At 43.8% G+C, this 26,355-nt stretch overlaps 1 protein-coding gene across 1 annotated transcript; it reads left to right on the forward strand.

Moving 5' to 3' along the window:
* The first annotated feature begins 839 nt into the window (after positions 1–839).
* LOC149337431 (uncharacterized) lies at positions 840–14,078 on the forward strand. Its single transcript, XM_089554428.1, has 4 exons — positions 840–868; positions 5,030–5,376; positions 7,727–8,350; positions 10,724–14,078. Exons 1-4 carry the CDS (start codon positions 840–842, stop codon positions 10,777–10,779), a joined length of 1,056 nt encoding a protein of 351 aa, XP_089410554.1. The 3' UTR covers positions 10,780–14,078.
* The last annotated feature ends 12,277 nt before the right edge of the window (positions 14,079–26,355 follow it).

Below are 26,355 nucleotides of genomic sequence, written 5' to 3' on the forward strand. Positions count from 1 at the left end.
ATTTATGCATGTTGCTTGCAGGTGATGGCAACCTTTCATGCCTCCCAGCCCCGAGGAACCAGTCTTCTTTGTGCTGCAGTTGCAATATTCCACTGCTAGTAGTCACTACTGCCTGCTGTCAGCATCGGTTCGCTCCCTAGAGGCATTGGCACACTTTACTGTTCACGACTGATGGAAGATTCAGTGCTCCGTTAGGGCCTAGCATGTGTGACTGGGATTCTCATGTGTTGGACCATGTGGGGATGGCCATGTTGGGGCCACTCCGTTGGAACCATTCTGTCATTGCATTTTGCTAAAGCGTCTTCCTTGTGAATGCATACTTGAGAGTAATATCAGGACGCGCCTACCCCTGTTTAAAATGATTTGATGGTAGGTGCTTTATTATCATGCACAGTGCAACACTCTTTTGTCTTGAGGGCACAGGACTATAACTTGCGGTTATGCTTTTCAGCTCGTCATACAGCTTTCTAAGCAGCAGCTTTTGCTCAGAAGCAACTTGGTATCTGACCCAGTTTCTGACCCCGTATCTGACCCAGTATCAGTATCTGAGTCGTTATCTGACTGTAAGGAGATTGTGAATAATTTGTGTGCTGATGAATAAGCGGATTAAGGCTACTGCCCAATGCATCTGAAAATGCCACACAAACTTGCTGCAGCACAGTAGCGGTGCAAGCAAATGCTTTTGATTGCATCCATGTCTTTTCTCATACTCCTTTCCTTTTTTCTGCTATGTGCTACTTAACTACTAGTCGTTGTTCTGTGCCTTTTAGAGAATGGTATCGCGCTGCATAGGTAGCTGTGCCGATGATCAATTTGCTTGGAGCATTTAAGTTAGCAAGATGATGCTGGCCAATGAGTTTGGCACCTGGTTTGTCCAGGTCTGTCAACTTGGTTCCCGTCTCTTGTGGCTGTCTTGCACAGGAGGTGAATTCTTAAAAAGTCTGTTTAAAAAAAGTCCCTTACTTATTTGTAGAAATTTTTTTCTTGTTAAACGTTAGCTACAACATTTTGATTGCAGTTATGCACACAAGACACATTAATTGATGGCTTCTGAAGGTGCACTAATGATGGTCTCTTGCATCATTTGTATGCTTTACACTATCATTTGTATGCTGTACACATTTGTATGCTGTACACTATTTGTATCTGTACACTATTTTCATTGTGTTTAGTGTGTATGTAGGTGATATTTTAAAGGAAAACTGCATTTTGCATCTAGGCAGCATTTTATCTAGGAGATCAGTGGGGTAACTGGTAGTGGAGGTTCCACAGAGTTGGTGCATTCTAGCCATTTTTTTCTCCTCTGTTAGCTGTTGACTGCACTCCGTCTTTTTGCACTTGTCTTCACTGTATACTCCACTTGGCCGAAAAGATACACTGGAGTATTCAGTTCATTTTATTGAACAATTCTGTATTCTTTGTTTTGGATATAGTGGGCACTGAAGAGTCCTACATATATGCTACACATATTTACTTATTTATGGAATACTGTAGATCCTGAGATGGGTCCAAGCAGGAGGGGCAAAAAATACACAAAAAGAATCGCGGCAAATTATGTCACAGAAAACTAACATAAGAGTAATAGGACATAGTAAAGAACAAGGAAAAACAATTCAGCAACTATCAATAAACAGTTTTGTCAATGGCATAGATGCTGTTTACAACCTCAGGTGGGGGTTCATTCTATATAAGAAGGACATATAGAGGGACGAACCAATGTTTTCATGCAAAACTTTGGTAGTGACAAAAAAGAATGGTGAAGATTTTGCTAGTCTATTTCCACCTCATATTTTGTACTACTGGAATCGTGGCGATCCTTGCCTTGCTATGAGCTGTTGCGAGTGACACTGAGTGCTGAATTCTGGGCCTGTTTCTCAAGAACCACAAAAAGATGTGTCTAGGTACTTTCTAATCCGAACAATATTTTTTCTCTGATGCTTTTGTATGTAGTGATTGTGTTATTTTTCTGCTTTACTGAGTTGTGTCCACTACTGTGTTGTGTCCACTGCATGCTGAATTGCTAAGTGGAGTTGATTAGTTGTATAAAAGGTCAGATGGTGGTTGATTGAGGTCGCATCATTTATTTCTTGGTACTGAGCTCAAGACTACCCAACATTTGTTTTTTGCTCTGGTCTCTTAAGTTGGGCATGTCGGAAGTGTTTTCTTGAAAATATAGAAGTTATATTTGTGTCCACAGATTTGCTTTTCTTGGTTACATATTGTTTTAGATGGCCTTTTGAGTATCCTGTATTACTAACCCACTGACAGATTGCAAAAAAGGAGAAACTGATTCAATTGCTCTGTGTATATTGTTGTGTAGTGGTATATTAGGTTGTTTGTGTATTGAGGGTCAGGTTCCACTGTGCTAGATCAAGAAGTTACGTAGGACATGCGTCTTATAAGCACTTAGGCTGTGCGTCTGCAAATCTGCTCTGTCAACATTTGCGTCAAATGGAGCAATGGCCATGTGGAAGTGATCCCTGTCTTTGATAATTTTTTAATTACTTTGATTTGTGCGGTGTTTGTGCGCAGGAAAGCTCATGTGCAGGCTGCTTCTTTCTGCTTTCTTCTCTGCTGATGGGGAGGCATATATTGCTGTAAACACTCATCATGAGAGTTTCAGTTCACATATACTGTGTCTATTTGATGTGTTTTTAATTCGAATTTCTTGTCCACTTTACTGCACAAGAAACGTTGTCCTCTTGATGGCTTGCTGCATTTTTGTGTTCATGAGCATTGTGTTCATTTTTACTGGCTGCCAAGTTCAATGCCATGTTTTCCTACGTCATTTTGGCTCCTCATAGTATCGCCTTTAGCTTGAGTGTAATGATTTGGCAAAAAGCAGAGATTGATGTACCCTAAAAAAAATAGAGTTGGCTCATTTGCAGTAAGACCTCCTAAAGCGGCTTTGTAGGCTGAAGCACGTCATAACCAGCAGTGTTAGTTTATATTTCTTCTGCAAACCTGCCGCCGCGGTGGCTCAGTGGCTATGGTGCTCGGCTGCTGACCCGAAAGACGCGGGTTCGATCCCGGCCGCGGCGGCTAGAATTTCTTTGGAGGAGAAATTCTAGAGGCCCATGTACTGTGCGATGTCAGTGCACATTAAAGAACCCCAGGTGGCCCAAATTTCCGGAGCCCTCCACTACGGCGTCTCTCATAGCCTTAGTCGCTTTGGGACGTTAAACCCCATTAATCAATCATTCTGCAAACCTAGCCTGGCAGTAGAAGTAATGTGATAGCAAGTCAGTATATGATGCATACCTGAGCTGCTCATGGGGGGTGTAGCTCAGATCCAATCAGATTATTTCAAAATACTTTGGCCAGTCCCTGTTTAATGAAGTAGCATCTTTGCAACTAAGCCATAATAAAATTTGTGAATTATGCCTCAAGGGGTAATTCTTCACAGTAAGTGTGCATCTCGAAACACTAGAGTAAGTGTGCCAGTTGATGCTGAAGTTTGTGCACTTGGTTCAGTCCAAGCACTGCCAGACTTGATACACTGCGTGAATTCCCCTAGAATGCTTATTTAAACTGTGTAGTGTGAGAGTGTTGAAGAGGATAATCTTTTCTAGAGTCCCTCAGTGAATCATTTCAGCCATCGCGTCAGAAGCGGGTGTAGGCGTACTGGTCTACAGGGTAGACAGCCAAGTTTGTTGCTTTGCATGAGGTCTTTGGAGAATGAATTCGCTTTTACCTAACTGTCCCCTGTTCTAAAACCTACCAACTTGAAATTTGTTTTCCTTTTGTTATGAAAGCTAGCTGCATTCCACGGTCATTTAAAATCGCAGGAAAACATTTTTTGTTTTACTTTGTTATCCACTTTCGTGCGCATGAGATGTGTATGATATTTTATAGGTACCAGATGTGTTGTTTCTAGATCACGTTTAGTTGCTGTTCGTTTCCTAACTAACCACTTGGTTGGTGTTAACTCTTTGTACTGTATGAGGTTTACTGTATGAGATTACCTCAAGATCATAAAATGTTTGCTGCCTGTTTGGCATCTTTTCATAAACTTTATTTATTCGTGCCTTCATTTCATTACCTGCCATGTGTTGTCACAATTCTTTTGCTTTAAGGTCAAATTTAAAGACAAATTTAAGGTGTCCTGTGTAGATAGAATGGGGCGTTTTAATGATAGAGAGTACTTTTGCCGAAAATGGAGCTTTCTTAAGCCAGAAAACCCAAGAAAAATGTATGTACGTATCGCCACTTCCATCCATTTTTTCAGGCATACTACGATGACATTGATACCTAGTTTTTAGTTGTGGATCTCTGAGTTCCATATGTACTATCAGCGTCAAATGAAATGCGAACAAAACACCTGAAACGCGAGCACAAAAAGTCGAGCATATTAGAAGCTGGAGATGAAATACAGGCGTGGGCTATTAACATTTCAGAAGAGCGGTCTTTCCGGCTTCGATGAGAAAATCAACTGCTCATGTATTCTGCCTTCCTAGTATAATGTCTGCGAGTTGTGCTGTTCGCGTTTCAATTGACGCTGATAGTACACCTCTAAAGATGAGACAGAAGGAACACAGGTGTCACACAACAGAGTGCTGTGTTGTGTTACTTGTGTGCTCTGTTGTGGGACTTAATTCTCGAGGCCCGTGTACTGTGCGATGTCAGTGCACGTTAAAGAACCCCAGGTGGTCGAAATGTCCAGAGCCCTTCACTATGGTGTCCCTCATAGCCTGAGTCGCTTTGGGACATTAAACCCCAATAAACAAGCGTAAACAATAAGCGTTGTGTGACTTGTGCATGTACCTTCTGTCTTGTCTTTCACGCTGTAGATGTGGAAGTTAAAAACCAATTCGACCAGCATATTGTATTGTGGATCTCTGAGGCTGTGGTGGTCATTACATAGTTCTTTTCGTTATTGACAGGATGAGTTTTAATCGAGCAGTAGAAGAAAAAAAAAGTTGCTTGTTATTGTTCAGTTTTCTTGCAACTATTCACAGTCCTTGTTTTTGTATTGTGAAATTGATCCCTTGCAAGAGATCAACCTCCGGAAGGGAGCCTCCTAACCAAGTCTTACCATTCCGTTTCCCCCAGCATGGCAGCCGCAGGTGTCTGCGTCATCATCTGCTGCAGTGAGCCACTTCTCGCTGTGGGGTGCTGCCGGCTACGGGGGCCCTGGCTATGGCCCCAGCATCCTCCCGACCGGTGGCCCCGAGGCCCCCCGTGGGGCCAGCAGCAGCAGCCAGAAGGGCGGGGGTCGCCTGCAGTGCCAGTTCTGCTTCAAGCGCTTTGCCTTCCGCAGCCACCTGGTGTCCCACCAGCGCACCCACACGGGTGAGAAGCCCTTCAAGTGCCCCCACTGCGGCAAGGGCTTCGCCTGGAAGCACAGCCTCGGACTGCACGTGAGCCTCCACACGGGTGAGCCGTCACACCTGTGCATCATCATCATCATCAGCCTGACTACGCCCACTGCAGGGCAAAGGCCTCTCCCATGTCTCTCCAATTAACCCTGTCCTTCGGCAGCTGCAGCCACCGTATCCCCGCAAACTTCTTAGTCTCATCTGCCCACCTAACTTTCTGCCGTCCCCCGCTACGCTTGCCCTCTCTTGGAATCCACTCCGTCATCCTTAAAGAACAGCGGTTGTCTTGCCTTCGCATTACATGCCCTGCCCAAGCCCACTTCTTCCTCTTGATTTCGACTAGGATGTTAAATGTTGCCAGGTTCAGTTTCCATTGGCCGCCTGTCAGGAGCCAATGATTCTTAGCACCCTCCACTGCGTCATGGATCTGACCGCTGCCCCAGTCAGCTGCTCTGCAGCCGCTGGGGACTGAGGGATGAGGGACGAGGGTTAATTGGATTGTTCATAGAACAGCTTTGCAGTTTGAATTTATTATTGCGAAAGTGTTAGACGGCTCATCGACGTCAAATCCCAGCGTCGCATAATAAGTGTCGGGGTTGCAAAACTTGCTATTGGTTGAAACAGTGTGGCGTCATCAAAGTTGGGAAAATACAAAACGTTAACCAGTGGTAGTCAGTGCTAGTTACCACAGCTGCAACTACTGCAAAGGAATAGAATAGAATTAGAATACAATTGAAATGCAGTTGGAACAGAATTAGAATAAAATTGGAATAGAATTGCAATGCTTTCGCAAGCTGTTGTTGACGTCCAACTTAGCTTAGATGCTTTCTCGGATTACTACGTTGGTGTGGACGACATTGTAGAGCTGCGTGCTCTGATGAAGCCATTGTATACCAAGTATGAGCACTCGCATATTGCTAGGGATCTGATATGGATGACCTGCCACCAGCTGCCGCGAACGCTGCAATCACGATTAGTTATATCTTGTCCCCAATGCTTAATCTTGGTTGCAAGGGTCTCGGCAAAGAGACATGACCACTCTGGAAAACCTGGAAAGTGATGCGGTATGGTCTGCTTTCAAAAAGTAGATGTGCATAACGCAGTTTTTTTTAAGACATAAATTCCTCTTCTGGTGGTCCTAATATTTTTGGCTGTAATACGGCGTGTCCACTTACCACGAACTTCGGGACATCAAATGAAATGAGCGTGACAGTCAGGTTCGTTATAAATATGCTCGACTATGTAACCAATGGGGTGCAGTTTGATACTTTAGAATGCGCAATGCATTTGGTACTTCTTAAAGATAATTTTTATTGGAAAAACTCAAAATCGGTCACTCTTTTGCAGCAAGGAAAGAGTTACCGTATTTTCCGGTGTATAAGACGCACCCTTGTATAAGACGCACCTGCCATATATGCAGGCTGTTATTGAAAAAGTTGGCATATAAGACGCACCCGTGTATAAGACGCACCACAATTTACACAGTTAGGCTAGTGAGGCTTAATTAAACATGCTTGTGTCGAGTTCTTAAGCAACGCTAAATGATCGAAAGAAGCAACACTCATGCCATACCCGCCCACGTTTTAGCAAAAAAAAAAAAACGAAAGAACTCTCCTTATGTCCATAACAACATTTTATTTTCACTAAAAACCTTCGAAGTCTTCATCTTCGGATGCGCTATCAAAAAGTTTGCCCCTTTCTGGAGGCAATGCAGCTGTAACATTTTCTTGGCACAATGCACGCACTACGTACACAGAGCAAACAAAGTTGCAAAGGGAGACTAAAAAAAATGCCGGCTTGTCTTGACAATGGCGAAAAGCGTAATTGTCGCCATCTTTTTGGCATTTCACATTACTTTTGCTTGGGGCCTCCGAAACATCCGCGTGTTTATGATCCCGGAAGTCATCATCCCCGCCGTTTCATGATAAAGTTCACCTAAAAAAGTTGCGCATGGCGGTCCCCGTATTATAGCCGTGTTAAAACCGCGTTATTGGTAGCGATAATTTTCCGGTGAAAAAAGCTTCAACATGAACCTGAGTAAATTCAGAACTCACAAAAAAAAAAGCCGAAAAATTCACACATAAGATGCACCCTTGTATAGGACGCACACCAGCAAGATTTCTGGAAAAAAAACGCGTCTTATACACCGGAAAATACGGTAACCTGTTTGCACACTTGGAGCACCACATGTGGTCTTCTTGGATGCTCAAAGTTTTCAGCACGGAGGACACGCCATGTGTGTTGTCTATTGTGTTTCAGCCACGGGTGGCATTATCTGCCTGTGCTTCCCGGGTTACTTATTCTTTCCTATTTCTGTCCTTCTGCTGCTGTGTTTTGTTGGTGTCCAGTGACTGCTTTGATGCCACGTTGCTTTGGTTACTGAATTTGGCTCTGCCTTTGTGTTCCAGACCCAACACGGCTGGCTCTGCCCAGCGCATCCGCGCAGCCATTCGTCTCGCAGTCTTGGAGGCACACGCAAGTGTTTCCGCAGCTCATGTCCGGCGTGCGGGGCGAGGAAGCGCCACTGCACAGCAAAGGACAGATGCTGCGCGAACTGCTGGCGTCGGACGCGTCACACCAGAGTCAGCAGGAGCAGCAGCTGGCACCGGGTGGTCTGGACGATCAGCTGCCACCAGCGGTGGCTGCGGAAAGGCCGCAGATGCCAGAGTTGCAGCCTCCGCTGCTAGTCGGAGGACCAGCGGACGAACTTCCGAACGACCGGGCCGGAGGGAAGCCGCCGCTGGGCTGGTACCGGGTGCCCGGCGAGGGACGGCGGATTTATGAGTGCCACTTCTGCCAGCGCGAGTTTGCCTGGAAGAGCAACCTCATCGACCACCTGCGGACCCACACGGGCGAGAAGCCGTTCAAGTGCAACCTCTGCCCCATGGCGTTTGCCCTGAGCTCCACCATGGTGAAGCACCAGCGCACTCACACTGGCGAGAAGCCGTTCAAGTGCACCATGTGTCCCAAGAGGTTCGCCCGCCAGGACCACCGGGCCTTGCACATGCGGACGCACCGTTCCGACAGGGCAGGTGTGTGCTTTGTCCCATTTAACTTGCATGGGCCTTGGCTTTGCGCAGCTTACCCTGCTGCACTGTGGCTGGCTAAGCCTTGCACAGCCTCATTGTGTTGTTAGCGTGCAACGTGGGTAGCAGTTAAATCACATGATGGCCTGTGCCAGGTTTGCTGCCTCTGCATTTGCATGTAGTGGAGGTCGTCATGCGTCCGAGTAAAAAAAAATCTCTTCAAGTGACCGCCAGTTCCTTTGTGCCAACTGTGGTTACACTGTTCGTGAAGATTGCTTAATCTTGCTACTCTGGCTTTTCATGATTGCACTCTCTTTTTGACACTGTAGTAGCTCACTTTTTGTCAGCTGCACGCATTGCTTGTCCTGTCCATTTTTATGTCTCCTTTCTGATTTCAACTAAATTGTTATTATCTTCCATTTTCTCATTTCTGCTGCTTTCCGTCTGTGTCTTAGCGTTACACCTATCACTTTCCTTTCCATTGTTCACCGAGTTGTTCTTGTGCAGTAGAACCTCGTTGATATGTCCCCGATTCATATGATTTCACGGTTCATGTGGTCAAACTCGCAAGCAATGAAAACATTCCTTTAGAATTACACAGTTTTTCTTTCAGTTAATACACTCCTGGGTATCACGATTTCTCGGTAAGTGCGTTCGTACTTTCGCCAGTTCTTATCGTATGGTCCGTTTAGTGGCGATCCTAAAGCGCACGAGCTTACAAGTAGACCGAGTCTCGATGCACGCAACGTCAGTAGATCAGCAGTAGTCAATTACTAAGGCAGCTTTTCTACAATGCAGCACAAGTGCAGCAGGGTGAAGCATTCAAAAACTATGATCTGTGAGAGCCAGTTGACCCTGGGTGCATGTGGCACAAATCGAAGTGCAGTGGCAGTCACCTGCAAGAGTGGCTTCTCCTGATTGCATATGTGGAGTTGGGTGAAGCATTCAAAAGCAATGAGGGCAACAACAACAAGGTGTCTGCTGCTTTCACCCTTGCTGTCACCGGCCTGGATGCGTTGATGAGTTCATTTTTCGCTAAGCAAAACACAAATACTACAGGAGAAGCCTACAAGGGTCATGAAAGTTCTTTTGTTCTTGAGTCAAACCCGCCTTTACAGGAAGTAAAGGTTTAAATAAATGCCTTTGTACTTCATTCTTGGCCACATTTTTAAAAATCTTCGAATTTAGATCTCTAAGTTTTCCTAGACGACCCTTTTTTTTTTTCACTCATTTTTAAGAGAGCATATCAACGAGGTTTTGCTGCATTTTATTATTATTTTTTAACAATCTGTTTAAACATGCTGTGGATTTGTTGAAAGTATTTCATTTATAGTTGGAACTGGCTGAGCTGTAAAGAAACGGCAGGTCAAATGCAAATCTAGGAAGTAAGCATCACAATACCAGACCTCCTTAGAGCGCATGGTTGGAAACTGTTCCGGCCACACTCGGGTTGGTTTAACATATGAGTACCTCTGCTGTAACGTAACAGCTGAGTGAAATAGTGTCCATTCGTTATTTTGAAACAAGTACAACAGCATTCGCCTGCTTGTCTTTTCTTTTGATCACGTCTTTGTTCTAATTCACTCCAATTCTTATGCCAGCGTGTGCCAAAGGCTGTAACAGAACCAGCAGTGATTATGTCGCGGTCTTTTCATGCCTCGCATGACCCAAGTTGTCACAGGCACCATTCGGCTTTTGAAACCTGAAACGGCATGAGAAGAAATTCAGTTCAAATATTTACCAGGTGTGTGGCGCTTCGTTCATGGCGCAAGAACCCACAAGAGAAATTTGGTGTTTGTGCACTTTTAACCTCATACTCACCTATGGGGCAGAAACGTGGAGGCTAACACAGAGGGTTCAGCTTAAGTTAAGGACAACACAGCAAGCTACGGAAGAAAAAAATGATAGGTGTAACGTTAAGAGATCGGAAGGGGTGGAGTGGGTGAGGGAACAAACACGGGTGAATGACATCCTAGTCGAAATCAAGAAGAAGAAGTGGGCTTGGGCAGGGCATGTAATGCGAAGGCCAGAAACCGCTGGTCCTTAAGGGTAACGGAGTGGATTCCAAGAGGAGGCAAGCGTAGAAGTGGGCGGCAGAAAGTTATAAGTTGGTGGATCAGATTAAGAAGTTTGTAGGAATACAGTGGCTGCAACTGGCATGGGACAGGGTTAATTGGAGAGACACGGGGGAGGTGTTTGCCCTGCAGTGGGCATAGTCAGGCTGATGATGATGATGATGATGCCATCAAGAAGGAACAAAAAATTTTGCCGAAAGCTGCTTCCCCCCCCCCTTAAATGCCTGAAGTACTGTCAGATTGTTTTCTTGCAAGCGATCGTGAACAAGCACGCTGGCTCAAAGGAGTGTTTCCCTTCCTTCAGATGGGAGTGCTGGGGCTGCCACAGAAAACCCTCCTGAAGGGGACTCCGCAACTTGACAAGGAAGTCCGCAGATCCAGTGAATCAGCGTACCAATCTTGGTGTTTTGCTGGCATCGACTGGAGAGGCTACCCTCAGGTGAATTTGTTCCGTCTTGTTGTTCCACGGACAAGTTTACTGCTGAGGCTGGTGATTGAGAAACACAGAACTTTGGTACAAGCATCCTCAATGAGGAGCTCTGGTGAAGGAACGGAACTGTGCATCGTTATGTGCTGTTGCAGCTACAAGTCAAATGATGTGACAAGACGGGTGTCCCATGCTTTTGGAATCGAAGTGTAACTGCTGTCCAAGACCGCATGGTGTGGTTGTGTGCTAGTGGAAACGCTGGACAAACAAAAAAGTCCTCGCAGACTTGTGTGTCCCAAACGTGTTTCAGTCCCTGTGATGTACATTTATGCCTGCATTCCAGTGTTATCAAGTGTATTGTCTAGCTAGCATCTTCGCGTGGGCCCTTTGCATAAAGGGCCGTCACTATCTCACTTAATGGACTGATTATTTTCTGAACGTTCTCCACTTGATATTTTGTTTTATTTTTTATTTCTAAAAAACTCCAGCCTTTGTTTTTGTTTTTTTGTGAGTACATTATGGCTGGCTATCAGCTCAGAAACATATATAGTAGTTAATGTTGGTCAGATTAACATAATAACAGGTGAAGTGTGCTTGAGTGAAGTATGGTAACTGCACCCACTTTTGTTTTCTTGTGAGTATTTTTTTCGGAGGACTCTTCTAAATATTCCAGGTAGCCCTCAAGTATCTTAAAAGTGAGCTTTCTTAAAGTTAATATTAGTGGTGTTTAGCGAAAGTGCTGAATTATTAGCTGTGTTCAGCTTATCTGTTCAGCTTGTGTCAGAATGCCAAGCTGTTTTATTGTGGTTCGCAAAAATAATGTTTGTGCAATTTAGGGGGCTCAGATAAAGGTCCTTTTTTAACCCTTTGAGGGCCGAATTTTGTTGATAAAAAGCTTTCCCAGATGGCCAGGTTACCTTACTGCCGATTTTGAATGTACAAAATGTACAGAATCAGAGTCTGAAGAGTCATCGCTTTCGGTGTCAGGAGAAGCGGCAGTGCGTTTGGCCGTATCGCCGTTTTGCCGCTCATCTCATCAAGCGCAAAGAATTTGTCCTTTGCAGGAATTGCTGAGGACATATTGAGCTGAGCTCTCAACCCTGCGTAGTAGCTTTTTGGGGCAGTTGTTGACGTTGTTCTTACTCATGCATCTGCGACCTTAATCATTTGCTCCATCACATCACTTTATTGGTTTGTACTGCTTCCACCCAGCAACACTTCTTGAATAAGTGAATACATTGAATGCTACTCTTTTTTTTTTTGGTTTACCTCTGGTTTCTTCCTTTGCTATTAATACGAATATGTATATTGTCGCTGAACTCTGTTTCCAGTAATTTGGAAATATGCTGGCAGTAACTAAGGAAAAAGTGTTTTTTTTTTGCAGGGAGTTGTTAAGTGGTTAAGTGATAAGCTGAGTTGCCTTTATTTGCTGCGTCTATATATACAGTCAACAGCTACAAAAGTTGAAATTTGCTTTTGCAATTTGCTTTTGCATCACGTAGGGATTTCGAAGGAGCCGATAGCCTGTCAATTCGAAAAACATTGAGTGGGGCTGCATGGGCAGTTTCAATGGCCATCTAGTCAGTGGAGCAACACTGAACTCTGTCGAGATTTCAAGGGCCTTTGGGCGTTGCCCAAGGTTGCTAGCGCTGCTTCGTGTGGCACCAATGTGCACTTTCATGCACAGTACAAAGGCATGAACAATCATTGTTCTCCTAAACTTTAATGCAAACAGTAAAATATTGTTCTGTAAAAATTGTATCGGTCTGGTTCAAAGCACAGTACTTTTATGCTCTCCATAGCAGAAGATAGGAATGGGAGCAGTGCTGTGGAACCTCATTATAACAAAGTACTGTCAAACCCGGATATATCGAATTCTAAGGGGATCGGAAAATAGGTCAATATAGCGAAAATTCGATATACTGATAAAGGTGTAACCTGCACTCGATATCATGACAAATTGTGGTTTACCAATCGCAAGAGTCATGAACCGCAAAGTCTGAGCAAGTAACATGAAAGCACTTTACCATATTTACTCGCATAATGATCGCACTCGCGTAATGCTTGCACCCCGAACTTGCCGCTGCAATTTGTCGACGACATCGAGTCTAGCCGACAGCGATCGTACTTGCTATCTGTCTGACAGATGGCACGTGCAGATGACCATCTTGCTCTGTCAGCATTGAAGCGGCAGCCGCCTGTTGGCTGACCTGCAGTTACACGGGCAGTCTAAATGCGGTTATGCTTAATCGCGCATACCAAACTTAACTGCGGTTATCTCGAATCACGGTTTGCCGTTGTCGCAAGGCTCTCCACTGTTCTGGGTTGCGGGGCAATGAAAGAAGTGATCCAGTGATCCGGCTAAACTTTCTTGTTCTCTTAAATAATAAGCCCTGGCATACGGGAACATCAAAAATGAATCCTCCTTGAGGATTGTGGGCCTGTACCGAGTTGCTGGTGGGAGTAATAACGGCGATACAAGCTAGTTTTACGTTCGCAGCCGCGTAACAGCTGCCGCCGTTGCAGTGCGACTGATCTGATCTGCTTGCACGCCAGCTCCGCTGCTAAGGTGTCGGTGAAATCGATCGTATATATTTCTTTTAATATAAAACAATTAGGTTGTCAGTTGGGCAGCGCCATAAGTAGACCATTCATTATAGCCTTGGTCAATTCAAAACCTCCGTCCTCTGTGGCCTCGATACGAAACAAATTAGGCCTAGCGACGACTAGGGAGTAGAGCGCCGTTGTCCGCCGCGCTCCCGGGCGGCACCATTGCGGTAAGCGCGCGGAATACGGTGCCCCGAGCGTTGCGAACGTGTCACCTAAGTACATCAACGATGCGGCAGGGACCGGACATTCTTCGGCATAACAGTGATAAAAAACGTAGCTTCAGCGCCGCGGAACGTTGCTGTTAACAGTGCGTTGTTGCTGCGCCATCGGATGAGATCGAAGGCTGCATAAAAGCGCTGTCGCGCAGCACTATGCACACTGCCTATTTTGATGTGTTGCTCTTGGAATGTGATTTAGTGCGAAGAAAGTACGTTCTTGAAGCGGGCCAGCTCGTGTGCTTTTCGCACTCTACCTTCTCGGTTAACGACGTAAGCCAAGGTCGCCGAGCTCAGTTCGCGATAACCGCGTTTAGCGGCGTAACCGCGGGTAGCACGCCCGTGTGATAAGGGTTGTCTGCCGGCAACTTGCTTGCGTTTTTGGCGCTCAAAAATTTTTTCTATAAAATTTACCCTGCGTAATGATCGCACTAAATTTGCGTCATTTTTTTAGAAAAAAAAAGTGCGATCATTATGCGAGTAAATACAGTAGATATTTTAGTATTTGGAGGCTAATGCCTTGAAACTTTTTAGGCAGGGAACATCAGTGTATTGATCCCGAATATGCCACTTTTTTCCAAAATCGAAATTTTTGCATTCTTTTTATCATTTCAAGACCCGTGTCTCCCCTTAACTGAATACACGTGCTGTAACATTTGGATGCTTTGCGTGCCTTGGTCTATGACAACTTCATCTTCCCCATGCAGTTTTTGTTTCTTATGTTCGATGTATCTTCATGCATAGCTACTGACAACCTGCTCTTAGTTATTATGATGTGTTAAAATTTCAGTTGCAGTTTCTATTGGTTTTTAGTGATGAATTATATTTATTACATAGTAGTGTCTGTGTTGCGTGTTTCATTGCACTCTGTAATGTGGGTTGCGTCTCATGAATCGCACCATCCCACGTTTTAGCTTGAAAGCGTTACTTCGCAAGTAAAACTGAAAAACCTGAGATGCGTGCGAAGCCTCCATTTTTGGCCTTTGATGGAGGCCATGCCGTGTAAAAACAGCCCCCCCCCCCCCCCCCTCCCCATGTGTAGGTGCCGATAGCGGCTGACGATAAGGCCTTGAATGCGGTTGCCTCTGAGGTGGTGTTGGTTAAGTGCTTTCACACGTCCTGCACGGTTTAAGGGGGGGAACACTGGTCTTTGAGACCAAAAAAATGACCAAAAAATCGGTTTTCAAAAAATGACATCTGTGGAATCTACAGCTATTAATTTCCAACTGTACCAATTTTTTCCTTCAAGAAATCAACGTCTTGACCATAACATTAAACTCAGATCACTGTGTGGGCTGAATTTATGCAGGAGCAGACAATCTAATGGCATGAAAATTTTGGACATCTGGCTGTCTCAGTACGTCGATATCTCAACGTGTAAGACAGATAGAGATGTCACATTGTTTGCTAAGGGAAGCTGAAGGCACAGTGTGTGTAATAATCGAAGCAGATAATTTTACAAAGTTTATCAATGCATTACATTCAAGCTTTGTATATTGATATTCCAAGTGCTGTAAAATTACTAATGAGGGCCAAATGAAAAAATGGTTTTGATTATTGCACTTTCTACTCACCATACTATGAGCCATAGATTAAAAATGATTTTTTTATTGAGCAGTTTTTTTGCACCGAGGTACTAATGAATGACTAATTGAAATTATCTTGGGAACTGAATAATTTATAAGAAGGGTAATTTTATTGTTGAAATCAGTATAAAAAACTGAGCAAGGTGGTGCAGTTTCGTTAGGATTGAACTAAAATTAAGGGAAATAGGTCTAAGACCAGTCTCCCCCTTAACTACATTAAAACCCTAGCATTTTTTTTTTTTGCAGCCAGCGAGTTTGCTTCTGGGCACAGGTTTAGAAGGGGGATGAGGATGTAGCAGAAAGTTAAGAGAAGGAATTCGGGGGAGTTTCATTGAGGAAGCCATGCAGGTTGTCTGTGTAGTGATTCTCCAATGTCGACTTCTTGTAGTCTTCTTTATGGCTACACCATTACATGTAGTGCCTACTAGTTGAACCAAACCATTGTAACCTTGGCGGTTTTCTTCAGTGGCGCATTGCAGTCCTAGGGTGTCTGTTATAAGTAGCGTAAAGGGAAAAGTTATTTTCGTGTTTAATGTTACGGGCGGCGTATGATGAGCCAGCTGTCAGGAGCTTGGTTCTTGGGCTTGAGAGTTCAATTTGGGATGGTATTTCTTGAGCGTCTTTGGTGCACAAGTGTTGTGGAACGTGTGGTACAGCAGTGAGAAAATGATTTGGGGCAGCACAGATACTGGTGAAGGAAGTGTTTACAGTGCGCTGGTGTCCCTAGTAGGACATAATCTTTTTTTTTTTTTTCAAGAGCCTTGGCTCTTACTTATCACGTTTGTAGATTTCGTGGGGTCTGCTACCACCCTGAGATCACAGCGCCATCTGTGGCAGCAACTAGAAAACAGCACGTCCTGCACTGAGACTTGTAGCGCCATCTACAATAGCATTGAGAAATAAACGTACAAATTCATATTTCCATTGGTGTAATCTCATTCATATCAATTCTAGTAAACAAACAGCTAACGCTGGTTACTTCATCGTCTTGCAGATGGTGGCGGTCTTTTTTATTTTCTCCTTATACAATCTCAGTTTTCATTGCAGGTGAGGTATCGTATTTATCACCCACCACCACCATTATAGACAGTTGAAACATTTTCATTTTTAACTTTCATTGCATGCCCTGTGCATGATTAACTTCGTATTTGCTTTGCAGTCCACACTGCTTTCTTTCTGCCTCTTGATAATATAGCTATCATCATCTTTTTCATCATTCGTTTCATCGCTTCACTATTCCGTCCTTGTTGCTTATTCCTATCCTGCACGCTTTGGCCTCAGGGGTTAGAGAGAGACAAAACACCTGTAATGAAGCACTAAGTGTGGTGTTATGGAGCCAGGATGGTATTGACGTGTGTACTGTGAAGATGCATCCTAATTTACTTTTATTACGAGGGATATCCGTAACCTTGTGTTTGGAGTAACCCTATATGCACTTGGTCTAGATTTGTTCTGATTACTTAACCCAGATCTGCATACTCCTTTACTGCATCCAACTATGATTATTTTTTTTGCAACAGTTTCCAAACAAGGGTTCATGGACTGTTCAGCACCCTAGAGTTCATTTTTAATCGTACTCAAGGCAGTTGCCCTTCAATAGCACTCTGCATTTCCTAGTTGCCTGCCACGGTCTCGTAGAACAACACAGTACTCTCATTCAAGTCTAGTATAAAAATTTAATCGTTCCTCTCTAGGCACTTCTAAATTTGAAGGGCTTGGTTTATTTTTTAGGAGGGTTTAATGCCCCAAAGCCACTCAGGCTATGAGGGACGCCGTAGTGGAGGGCTCCGGAAATTTCCACCACCTGGGGTTCTTTAACGTGCACTGACATCGCACAGTACTCGGGCCTCGAGAATTTCGCCTCCATCGAAATTGGATTACTATGGCTGGGATCGAACCTTTGTCTCGGGTCAGCAGCCGAGTGCCATAACCACTCTGAGTCACCGCGGCGATTGCAAATTTGAAGGGCACTGATATAAAAGAACTTCAGATAAGAACAGTTTCATGCTTAACTGCTTCTAAAAGCTGCAGTTCAAAATTATCGAAGTTCGAGAATTAAAAATTTAAGCTGCTGGATGAAAGAGCTGATGATCTTATGTGCATTCTGACACTTACGCATGATTGCATGACTCTGGGTGCGGCAGCTACTTCTACTAACAGATCTCTTTTCATAGCTCTGAAAGCTCGCGCGTTGACTTTCTAGAAGTAAACTGGAGCAGGGAAAGAAAAAAAAGTCGCACTACACTAAGGTTGTTTCCAAAAGGCTGGTCTTGACTGGGCCAGGGCCAGCAGAAAATTATGCTTAGGATCACATTACTCGTGAGATTGTGTTGTGTGGTGCTTGACTGGCATAGGCGTTCGTGTAGAGTGTTATAGGTACTACTCATCAGAGGCAGGTACTACATATTTTATATTGTTAGGCATTTGTGAACTGCCATAACATGGGCAATATACGTAGTTTGAGTGTATGGGTACATATCTTGACTTTTGCATCATACAAGAACTGAGTCCTGTCTCCTGACCCTGATTGAGACGAGTGTTCCCAGTATGCTGAGGAGTTGGCATGTATAGAAGAAGAACAGTTGCATTCCTAGTGAATCAGGCACTTGGCTCAGTTTCTTGCCGCCATCACCCCAGGATCCCGAATGCAGTGTGCTTTCATTTGTTAATGCTGTTATTTTTATTTATTTACTTTTTTGGTTGTGGGGGGGCAGCATAACCTATCTGTGTGTGATGATTTCAACCTTGTGGCCCTTTTCAGTATATTACATTAGATGAGAAAGTGGACAGATTGAGAGTTATTTCAACCAGAAGGCTAGTGCTCATTGAGGAATTCTGATTACCAGAGGGATGTACAGTCACTACTATTATAGATAAGGCTATGCATGGAGGTCCGCTGTGTTTTCTTTTTTTCTTTTTTTTTTAGCATCTTACTTTCCTTGGTGCACTCAAAGCTGCTGTGTGTTGCTGTGCAAACATTTCTCTTCTCATGTTGGAAAATGTGAAAAATAAATAGCGTCATTTCACCATTTGCACCAATGCTGTCAATTTGTCTCATTGCCCATTTTCTTGCTCTGTTGATGTGCCCCTAAATGCGTGCAAACTTAATTTGTGCTCGCAGTAACGTTTGTAACGTGAGTGGCTTTCTACGCTACTTATTTTGTTTTGTCGCAAAAAATCTGAACTAGAGGCATCAGTTGCCTATTCTGGTGGAACTGTGCAGCTGTGTAGCTAGCTTTGTCATTCACTGTTTTTGGTGCAGTGCCTTCGCTATGAAAACCAGTGCAGGTTCCAGTTTGGTATGGCTAGGTAATTGCGAGACTCCATCGAGTAGCACTGCCTGAGATTTTTTACCCCGTGCAGGCTATTTTTGGTGCGGTTATGCTGATGAAAAAGCTGTTCTGTCTGTGGTTGAAGCCCGGAGATGGCAGGAAGGCAAGTGGAAAGGAGGAAAACTGGTTTCGCGGCAGCTGCGGCCAAGTGTCGTGTCAGCTTCACCAATGGGGAAATGAGGAATTCATGTCACACTAATTGCTCCCACGATGAAACAGGTTACACGGTAGCTGCAACTCTGTGGAAAGGGGGAAGGCTGCTTTACGCTAAGAGGAAAGGAGAACATTTTCATCATGCCAATTCGAGTCGCTTGTTCAGATGGCAGCAAACAGCGGAAAACTACATTGGATGTAGCTGGTTCAGTGGGTCAATGGAGGTGCGATTGTGGTAGCACACCATCGTCGTTAGTTTAACCGAGCAAATTCATCACTTCTTTTTTTTCAGTGCCACCTAATTCAGGTGCTTTTCTGGGGTTTGTACAGCTGTTGGTTGGGATTGACTTGTTGTGGCATCTCCCGACAGAAGGCCCCATGTTCACTCGCTGGGCTGTGTGAGTGTAGGATCGGTGCGGCCTAGAAGTTTAGAATGTTGAGTGTTTAGAGGCAATGTAGAGAAATGTTAAGAATGTGCCACATGTGACTGATGTGCGCACGTGGGCTCTTACATTTGTGTGTACTAATCCTTTCTTCCTTTCTTTTTTTGCCAGCATACATTTCTGTGTTTGTGTCTAGGTGGCTTTGGAAAGCACTGGTCAGTGTAAACTCGTTTATTTTATTTATCTTGTAAAACCAGTAAACACATAATTTTTTGGTTGCATAGCCATAATGGCTAGTGAAGGATCTAAATGCAAAATGAACGCAGTATTATCGGCAGACCTTGCAACAGTAATATGCAAACACATGCAAACACTTCATTTAGAGCAGTGCACATGGCTAGAATGTTAATTACACCTAGTTACAAAAGCCAGCCAACAAGTGCACAAATAAAATCACACATGCCTGTTCTTCCCCACATTTGCTCAGAATCAAGGAAAATATGCTTTAATGATGGCAGAAAATTATATTTGCGATTGGTATCATTGGAACTTCTTTCCATATCTGGGCAACTTTATACTTTAAAGTAGGGGTGTGCGAATATTCGAAATTTTCGAATATAATTCGAATAGTATATTTTTAGTATTCGTATTCGATTCGAAATCTAAGTATTCGTGTTGTTTCGAATATTCGATTCGACGCGAATATTCGTACCCAGCCGAATATTCTATTGCGAGCACCGGCGTTCATTTCAGTCCGCAAGTCCTATCAATAGAGACATAACAATATAGCGGCGCTCAGCGCAGTGCGTAACGTTGGGCCATGCAGTAGCTGACTACGCTGATGAGCTTCTTTGTGGCTATGCTTGCGAAGCTGGTATAGTCAGAGCTCTGCACGAAATACCTCGCAATACGTGCCAGTTCAGTGCCAAGTGAGAGGGCATTTTTGTGGCTGGAGAAGTCGCTTCAGCTAGAAAGGAACTAGCTACTTCTGCCTGACCGTGCGGAGCAGCCGGTTTTCCTTCACGACAACCTTTTATGTTCATCCCAGCAACGCGCTTTTGTACTTATGCTGTGTACTAGCCATCTTATCTGATATTTCCACTTTTCTATCAGTAATGTTCGAGACTTTGATACTTTTTGTGCAGCCACACACATCTTTTGTGTTCATTTCATCACTGATAGTTGAGCTGTGATGTTCTTGGGTGCTCAAATAATGTTTTGTAGTGGTTAAATGCATCTGTCCTTGATTATTCAATATTCGATTCGATATTCGGAACTAAGTATTCGTATTCGATTCGTATTCGAAAAATTTGATATTCGCACACCCCTACTTTAAAGGTCTTTGACTGTAAGTTATGAGAAGTGTGACACAAGGCGATAAGTTAGATAATTAGTCGCAGCTCTTGTCCTATTGATGTAGACAGTATATACCTTGTAAAATTGATCGAATGTTGATAGCCGTGCCTATTCCTAGCTACTGTAGCGTTTATATTATTTACACTGGGCATTTACAGCTACAAACGCAGCCTTCCGGGTGCACTTTGGTTTTTCACATAGCATACTTGCTTCTTTTTCAACAAAGCCGACATCAATTTGATGTTTGACAGATTTTTTTGTAACATTCGAAATGTCGTTTCATATACAGGAAAATCTTGTTAATTCAGCCTTCAAGGGACCAGAAAATATGTTCGAATAATCTGAAAGTTTGAATTATTGAGTGGCCCTCAAGAAACTGTCGAAAACCGTTTGCATCGCAGTAATTTTATCTAATGAACGCCTGGACGATGGTTGTCTACATTTAAGATGAAAACCAACTGACAACAACAATTTTTCGCTGTTTCGTCAAATATCTTTTATTGCTCACAGAATTGGGAATGCCGAAGAATTGCTCGAAAATCTTGGAAGGCCTTCCTTTTTGCAGTGTAACGCAATAGCAGTGGGGCCTCTTGACAAATGCTGCTGTCATTTTTTGAGGATGTTTCACCGCACGGAATTTGAACACCATGTTTCAGCGTACTGTAAGAATGGAAGAAGCTCGTAGATATGAGAGGAATATGCATAGACATTAGAATGGCATGACGCCATTCCAAGATAAAAATTAAGGCCCACTGATGCCTAAACGGCATGACTGGCTGATGCACGCGTCTTATGGCAGCCAGGGGATGGCTTGAAGTTGAGGAAAGCGAAACCGAAACTATGTGGCCGAGCTAAATTTCTGCAGCGGGAACTTCAGATTGCTATCCCGCAGTCCAAATGAACCGATATCAAAATTTCCAAATTGAAGGAGTATCAGATTAACTACAGTTCACTGTATGTCGATTCCCTGCCTGTCGTCCATCCATTGTCAACAAAAGTGAGTAATCGACATGTTATCTCCTTGTATCACCCACATTCTGTCACTGGTGTTTATCATGGCTCGAAAAATGTGTTTGCTGTATCACATCACGATCTGACGATTTTGTGATTGTGAGCAGCGCCTGCCAATCGCAGTGAAATAAAGCGAATGTTCTGAGCACCATCTCTGAAGGTCAGGTGCGTGTATTCTACGCGAAGATAAAAAAAAAGTAAATTCTTGGTGTCAAAAGCGAGTAACTGTGATAAGTGTCTTAATGAGATGTGATCTGAACATGTTCAATTTTCAAATTTTTTTCACGTGTATATGTGTGTGCTGACTGGGTATACGTGCGATGGAAAGAAACGCAGAGCGGTGCCTATGCACTCCGCTGTTCGCACTTCTTTTCGTCATGCTTTTACTTTGGTGGTAGCAAAAAGATGCTAGAGTTGTCCGTGATGCATTCTAGGACGACTTTGACATCTTTTTCTTACCACCCAGGTAAAAGTACGACCAAAACAAATTCCAACAGTGGAGTGCATAGGGTGCCGCATTGTTTGTGTCTCTTTCCGTCGCGACAGTGCTTGTTTTCTTGTATTTTTGTACTGCAGTGTAGCAAGTTCTGCAGAAAAAGTGTGAACTTTTATAAGCTGCGAACACAAACTTGTCAAATGCAGTGCGTATTGGTCTTACATAGAAATATTGCTTACATTTATAGTCTTTATGTACTTTGCAACTACACACCTTGATGATATTTCATTGTTTTCAAGGACCTTAGTCAGGCTGCTTACATAGCAGCTTTTAGACCTTGTCTTCGCATTTTTCTGTAACGAAAGAAAGGCAGAATAAAGTGAATGTGAAAATGTGGTTCACTGCCGATACTTGCTAACCTGATGCAAATGTGAGGGACCTCTCGTTAGGTCTGCTGCAAGGGCACAGTGTTCATCGTTACTATCCGCCACAGTTTAATTGTGTCTGCTTGTGGATAATAGCCTTACCAATGCTCACCAATTATCTTTGCTCTGTGCTAACCATGGTCTCTTTATCGGAGCAACCTTCCTTCACTCAGTAACTTTCCTTCTTTAATGCTTCGTTGTCCTCAGCTATGTTCTTCCTCCCTCAGAATCCACTCTCCCACCCTGCCAAGCCTATGCTTATCTTTTCACTGCATTACCGTATCTTCCGGTGTATAAGACGCATCCTTGTATAAGGCGCACTCGCCATATATGCAGGCTGTCATTGAAAAAGTTGGTATATAAGACGCACCGTGTATAAGACGCACCCCAATTTATCCAGTTAGGCTAGTGAGACTTAATTAAACACGCATGAGCATCGCGAAATTCACCATACCGGTGAGAAATTCTTCAGCAACGCCAAGTGATCGAAAAAGGCAACACTCTTGCCATATCCGCCCACGTTTTAGGATAAAGAAAGAAAAAACGAGAGAACTCTCCCATATGTCCATAACAACATTTTATTTCTACTTGAAACCTTCGAAGTCTTCACCTTCGGATGTGCTATCAAAAAGTTTGCCCATTTCTGGAGGCAACGCGGCTGAAACATTCTCTTCGCACTACGTACACGGAGCAATGTTGCAAAGGGTGGCTAAAAAAGAACACCAGCTTGTCTTGACAATGGCGAGAAGCGTGATTGTCGCCATCTTTTGGCATTTCACATTACTTTTGCTTGGGGCCTCCGAAACGGTCAGAAGTTTGCGATCCCGGAAGTCGTCATCCCCACCGTTTCATGATAAAGTTCACCTAAGAAAAGTTGCGCACGGCGGTCCCCGTATTGAAGTATTAACCGTGTTACAACCGCGTCATTGGTGGTGATATTTTTTTGGTGAAAAAAGCTTGAACATGAACCTGAGTAATTTATGTACTTGCAAAAAAGAAACCGAAAAATTTGCGTATAAGACACTCCCTTGTATAGGACGCACCAGCAAGATTTTTGAAAAAAAGTCACGTCTTATGCACCGGAAAATATGGTACATGCCTTGTCCCAGTCCATCATTTTCCTCCTAATTTCCTCCTGGATACCATCATCTCGACTCTGTTCCCCAATGCACACAGTTCTTCTCGTGACTCTGCACGAGGAGAGTATTTATGACCGCCTCTTTGCTCTTGGCGTGTTGTGGATGTGTGGTGTTAATCGTGTAAAGTGAAAAGTGACTCATGTTGTGGAAATCGCATAAGTCGGCATTTTTCTCCCATGTTTTTAATTTGTTCCGAGTGTGCCTGGGGCTGCCATTTCTAAGTGGCCCCAACCAGCCAATGATGATTTGGCATCACCCGTGTGGAGACATCCCTGTTTCTACGCTGGTGTGTCACCATCTCTGAGGCAGCATTCCTTCCTTCCTTCCTTCCTTGCTCCCACTCTTCCTCTCTTCCTCCCTTCCTCCCCCCCCCCCCCCCCCGCCCCCCACCCTCCGTGCTGCTAGCTCTTGCTTGTGTGAGGCTGTCGACCTTTTTGTTTTTTTTTTGAAGCACATTCTTAATCCCACTATAGCATTCCTTTCAGGTTGTTTTGCCTCTTCGACTGCATGACTTTCCGTACGGACAAAGGATGTATAGTCCTAATTCATCGAAAGAACTACAGTGATCTCGTCAGAGTAAACTGGACCTGAGGAGCAACATTAGTGAACGGAGAGCGCTAACGTGAATATTTTGCAGGCTACTGTCAACGGTGCAATAACCTGTAGGGGCAGGTATACGAGTACCATCAACACCTCTTTTTTTTTTTTTTTCTCTAATTCAAATATGAGTACCAGCAATGTTCCATTCGGTGGCATAGACTGAGAAAGCAATTGCTTTTTGTTCTAAATACATTCATAACTAGCACTGTGTAGTCAGATGTGTTCCAAATATGACGAAAGGAAATTTGCATGTGTAATGGTAGGTTAAGTGCTCTGAAGCTGCCTAGGCCAATAACTGTTATCTGATTTCTGTCTTTCACTAGTGCTTATGCCAGTTAGGGGCCCAAAGAACGTTCTGTAGAGTCAATATGAAACCTCAACTAGGCAATGGACAAAACACAAAAGAGATACCCGCAGGAGAAATGCAGACTTTCCACTGAAGCAACACCTGAGCAACGAGCTTGTGGGTGTCAAGCATGCCACCAGAATCGGCTCACTGTGCACAAATTTTATTTTACTTGTCGCATAAATTGATTGGAACCTCGCTAACACAGTAATCAGGGTCATATTTTGGTATCGTCAAGACTTGGAAAATTTCTCGCACCTTTTTATTCTTTGTGTAGATGATCATCTTCTTGAGAAGCGGAGTGCAGTTGCCGTTGCAAGAATTGCAGTGTTTTGCCAAATGCCTTCCACAAAATAGGTTCAGAGACACCCCAAGACCCAGGAGCATTACTTACTGCTACAGTTGTACCAACTAGGCCGCCGCGGTGGCTCAGTGGTTATGGTGCTCGGCTGCTGACCCGAAAGACGCGGGTTCGATCCCGGCCGCGGCGGCTGGAATTTCTTTGGAGGACAAAATCTAGAGGCCCGTGTACTGTGCGATGTCAGTGCACGTTAAAGAACCCTAGGTGGTCGAAATTTCCGGAGCCCTCCACTACGGCGTCTCTCATAGCCTTAGTCGCTTTGGGACGTTAAACCCCAATAAACCAAACCAAACCAGTTGTACCAACTAGCCTCCTATCGTTCGCTCCTCGAATTTCTGTAGCATGTTTTTAAAGGAATACGGACATCTTGCTTTAGTTGCATCCTTTCTTTTCTGTAATGCGCAAGACATTAGAGTACGTGGGTCACAGCTTGCTGTTCGCCTACAAGTGCTAGGTTATTCAGAATTGAATTTATTTTGCGTGCTGTTTGGGTTTCATCAAACGAATGATGGCTATGACGTTTAAGAAGTGTTCAGGAATGCGAGGCATGAAAAAAACTGTAGTATGAACGCTGATGCATTGTTTTGTTATTCCAACTTTTGAAGCAGGCTATATTAATAAGCATTGTAGTGAATTAAAACTGCGTACCAGCGATTACATTGCAGCTTTTTTCATGCCTTTCATCAAAATAAACACTCCTTATGCACCACAGCGATCATTGGTTGCTGAAACCAAAACAGTATTAAAGAGAAATTCAGTTATAAATTATTTGTTGTTCGCAGGGAAAGCCATGGGGTGATGCTAATGTTTAATGCATTGTTGGGAAGAAGAAAACACGCAAGCAAAAATTATTGTCTTTAGTCCTGTAAGGTTGGTTCCACAGCCAAACAACTTTCAGGTGTGTGTTAAAGGAGTCCCAAAGTGCTCTATCCGTGGTGCAAATTGTGTTGAGTGTAAACAAGCCCACCCATTATTGGGATTAAACTGGTTAATGAATGATTGGGTCAATTCTTGTGCTCTCTTCAAAGGCTGCTATAGTAGGGTACAACTTAAAAAAATAGCATTTGCTAACACTGGACTGCGGTCCGCGGAGTCCTGTATTACTCTGCTGCTCAATCTCAACAGTAAACAAAATCAGCTTTTTAATATTTGACTATGTCAAACAATCCATGTATTAAAATTCTAGAGCTCATGATTTTCTTCTTGTGATAAGCTGTTTGTTTAGGTAACAAGAAGCGTTTAGGCAGCGGACTACTTTTTTGTCGTGGAGGAATTCTGTGCGCGGAGGCTGAATGTGGGCGGAGCTTCACTGCAGACTTACGTTGTATCCGACCATACGGGGCCTTTTAATGTTGTAGTTGGTGCTTCTCAACCCGTACTCATCAATGTCTTAAATCGTTATCATGACATTTTGCTGCCCTCTGCATAGCTGTGCATGCATTGTTTTTTGTAGAAGTAGTAGTAGTAGTAGTGGTTTTTTATTTTGCATTGAATATGGAAGGTAAAAGAATTTTTTTCTACCCCGGCATCTGCTATCGCTGCTGGAAGCACCTGAG

This window comes from Amblyomma mixtum, chromosome 7 (genome assembly GCF_055824585.1).
Source record: "Amblyomma mixtum isolate Tamu chromosome 7, ASM5582458v1, whole genome shotgun sequence".
Lineage (NCBI taxonomy): Eukaryota > Metazoa > Arthropoda > Arachnida > Ixodida > Ixodidae > Amblyomma > Amblyomma mixtum.